Source organism: Cariama cristata, unplaced genomic scaffold (genome assembly GCF_000690535.1).
Source record: "Cariama cristata isolate BGI_N322 unplaced genomic scaffold, ASM69053v1 scaffold15782, whole genome shotgun sequence".
Classification (NCBI taxonomy): domain Eukaryota; kingdom Metazoa; phylum Chordata; class Aves; order Cariamiformes; family Cariamidae; genus Cariama; species Cariama cristata.
Genome location: NW_009603373.1, coordinates 27,392 through 29,799, shown reverse-complemented (window position 1 = coordinate 29,799; position 2,408 = coordinate 27,392). Strand labels below are relative to the sequence as shown.

General features: G+C 37.5%; 1 protein-coding gene across 1 annotated transcript in view; it reads left to right on the top strand.

The window, feature by feature from the left end:
- The window catches only part of LOC104157727 (talin-2-like), a 20,175-nt gene extending 19,601 nt beyond the window's left edge, over nt 1-574 (top strand). The window contains exon 7 of the mRNA XM_009695174.1: nt 124-574. Coding sequence (XP_009693476.1) covers nt 124-252 — 129 coding nt within the window. The 3' untranslated portion in view covers nt 253-574. The remainder of the gene's footprint in view (nt 1-123) is intronic.
- Nucleotides 575-2,408: the final 1,834 nt, after the last annotated feature.

Sequence of the window (2,408 nt, the reverse complement as noted above, 5' to 3'; positions counted from 1 at the left end):
TTGAAATTTGGTGCTTCTCTGGAGAATGCTCAAGATCTAGCTGTGAATGGTGTCATAGAGAAAGAAATCTTGTTTTACAGAGAGTATTCCGTGCTGTCATAATTCATGCTTCTGTTTTCCTAGATCATTGCAGCCCAAGAAGAAATGCTGAAGAAGGAAAGAGAGTTGGAAGAGGCAAGGAAAAAACTGGCCCAGATCCGTCAACAGCAATACAAATTTCTACCTACAGAGCTGAGAGAAGATGAGGGTTAACCTGCTGAGATTGTCTTTTTTTTTTTTTCCCTTTCTTTTTTTTTTTTTTCTCTTAAAGAAATAAGCTAAAGGGGGGACAGTACAGTGAGAACTGCTTTGACAACATTCTGGTATGCCAAGCACTTACCTAAATAAACTGCCTGTCATAGCTTTGGATGAGCAGAGGGCAATAAACACTTGTTCTTTCTCATCTGGTCAGCTGAGGTGCATGATGATCAAATAATGGTACAGTGTTAGGTTCATCATTTCTGTTTCTTCCTCGACTTATATCTCAGGAGAGAATGTTTCACTTTTTGTTAAAGATACTAAGTCAGTATTATTGTCACTTTCCTGATGCTTGAGGTATTTATCATTCCTTGACTTGTTAAAAAACATTCATAATATTAATAGGAAAACAGTCAAGAAATATTTTGTATGATAAATATCACATGAGCTGGTGGTTCTCCCCCAACTACCCGTGTAAAAAGAAGACCAAGAAGGAGAAGGATGTATGTCTGAGTGGAAAAACATTGCATGAGTGTGGGTTTGAAGAAGATGCCTGTCCTCTTTCAGTGTTATATAGCTGGTTCACCCTGAAACTGGAGGAATTGTCTCTGCACCTGTTTGCACTAGTAGTATTACTGCTTACCTGATACCAACAAGCTTCTGCTTGTACAGTATTTAGGTTTACAAAACATGGCGATAGCCATTCTTTAAAGAGCTCATAAAACAAAGAAATGGAAACCTTGTCACTGCCTCAGTAATAGCAGGTTCGTGAAGGAAAATGCTGTTTCAATTATATACCTCTAATGTGTGACTACTCTTACAGTATTATACACACATACACATGCTATAACATTGGACTGAATAGTTTGCATATTGTTTTTTAATTGAAGTTATCTGGTTTGTACTGTGGGATTTCTGTTAGAATGTATGCTAGTTAAAAAAGGGAAATGCCCAGTACAACAAAAGACTATCACAACGCTTGTTATTCTTTTAATAATTTCACTCATAATTATATTGTTTTGAAACCTGTGGGTATTGTAGGAGAAAAGAATAAGTGATTTACAAGTACACTTCTCCTGTAATATATTTTAAAAAAAATCTGGACTCTAAGGAGTTTGTTTTCATAGTTGGTATTGATGAAAATCTACTCACCAAGGAATTGCAGAGAAGGAATAGCAGCAATCTATCAGCAGTCTTTGGCTTCAGCTGCAGAAAGGTACAGTATGCTCTCAATATCTATGTTGTGACCTAAACAATAGCAATATGGGTAGAGTAAGTAACACATTTTACCCTGTCAAAGAAAGAACACAAATCACAGCAACTTTAACTGGCAAAAGCTAAATTATTTGACTAACTACTGAAACACCATCTCTCTGAACAACAGTTTCCAGCATGCCTCCAACTCCACATAAGCCCTCTTAAACAATAACGTCAAGTCTATTTAGGTCAAAGGATGTTGCCACTCCAGTCCTTCTGAAGGCTGTGCTGTCATTTAGATACCTGCCAAGTGCATTCCGCTGAGCCTGTTATGTTCTATGCGTACCCACCTAGTTGTCATTGTTGCAGAAATACTTGTCTTGTAGACTGAAAAGTAACCCCTCTAGTGGTAGGTTTACCAGTTTAGATAGTGCTAACTCCTCATTTAAGTTGCCTGCATGAGATATAATTATCAGGAGTTTTGTCACACTAGTGTTAAATATATAGCAAAAAATGAATAGAGAATTAATAAATATTAAAATGTACAAAGATTTTTATTGTTAGTCTCTTCTCTGGTACTGCCGTATTTCAGACTCAGTAGAGTTGCTGGAGAATCCACAGTTGTGAGAGTAAAAAACTGGCAAATCCCAATTGGAATCACTGGCATCGACAGGCTTGTGTGCATATGCAAACTCTTGGTATCGGAGACATCCAATTCTGAGTTGTGTAATCTTCCACTTCAGCATAACTGATTTTTTTTTTCACTCAACTCACTGTAAGCGGTGTCACAGAATCTCAATGTTAAGAATTCCTACACCAAAAAAAAGGGTTTTTGTAAATGTTTAGGCAGAAGGCTAAATTGGTGTTTATTGCTGAGACCTAAATAAAGACAGCTGTAGTGACAGGGATTTTTTCTGCTGCTGTTGGTAGGTCCAGTTTCTTTGCAGCTTATGGCTCTCTCTCTCTCCCCCCCC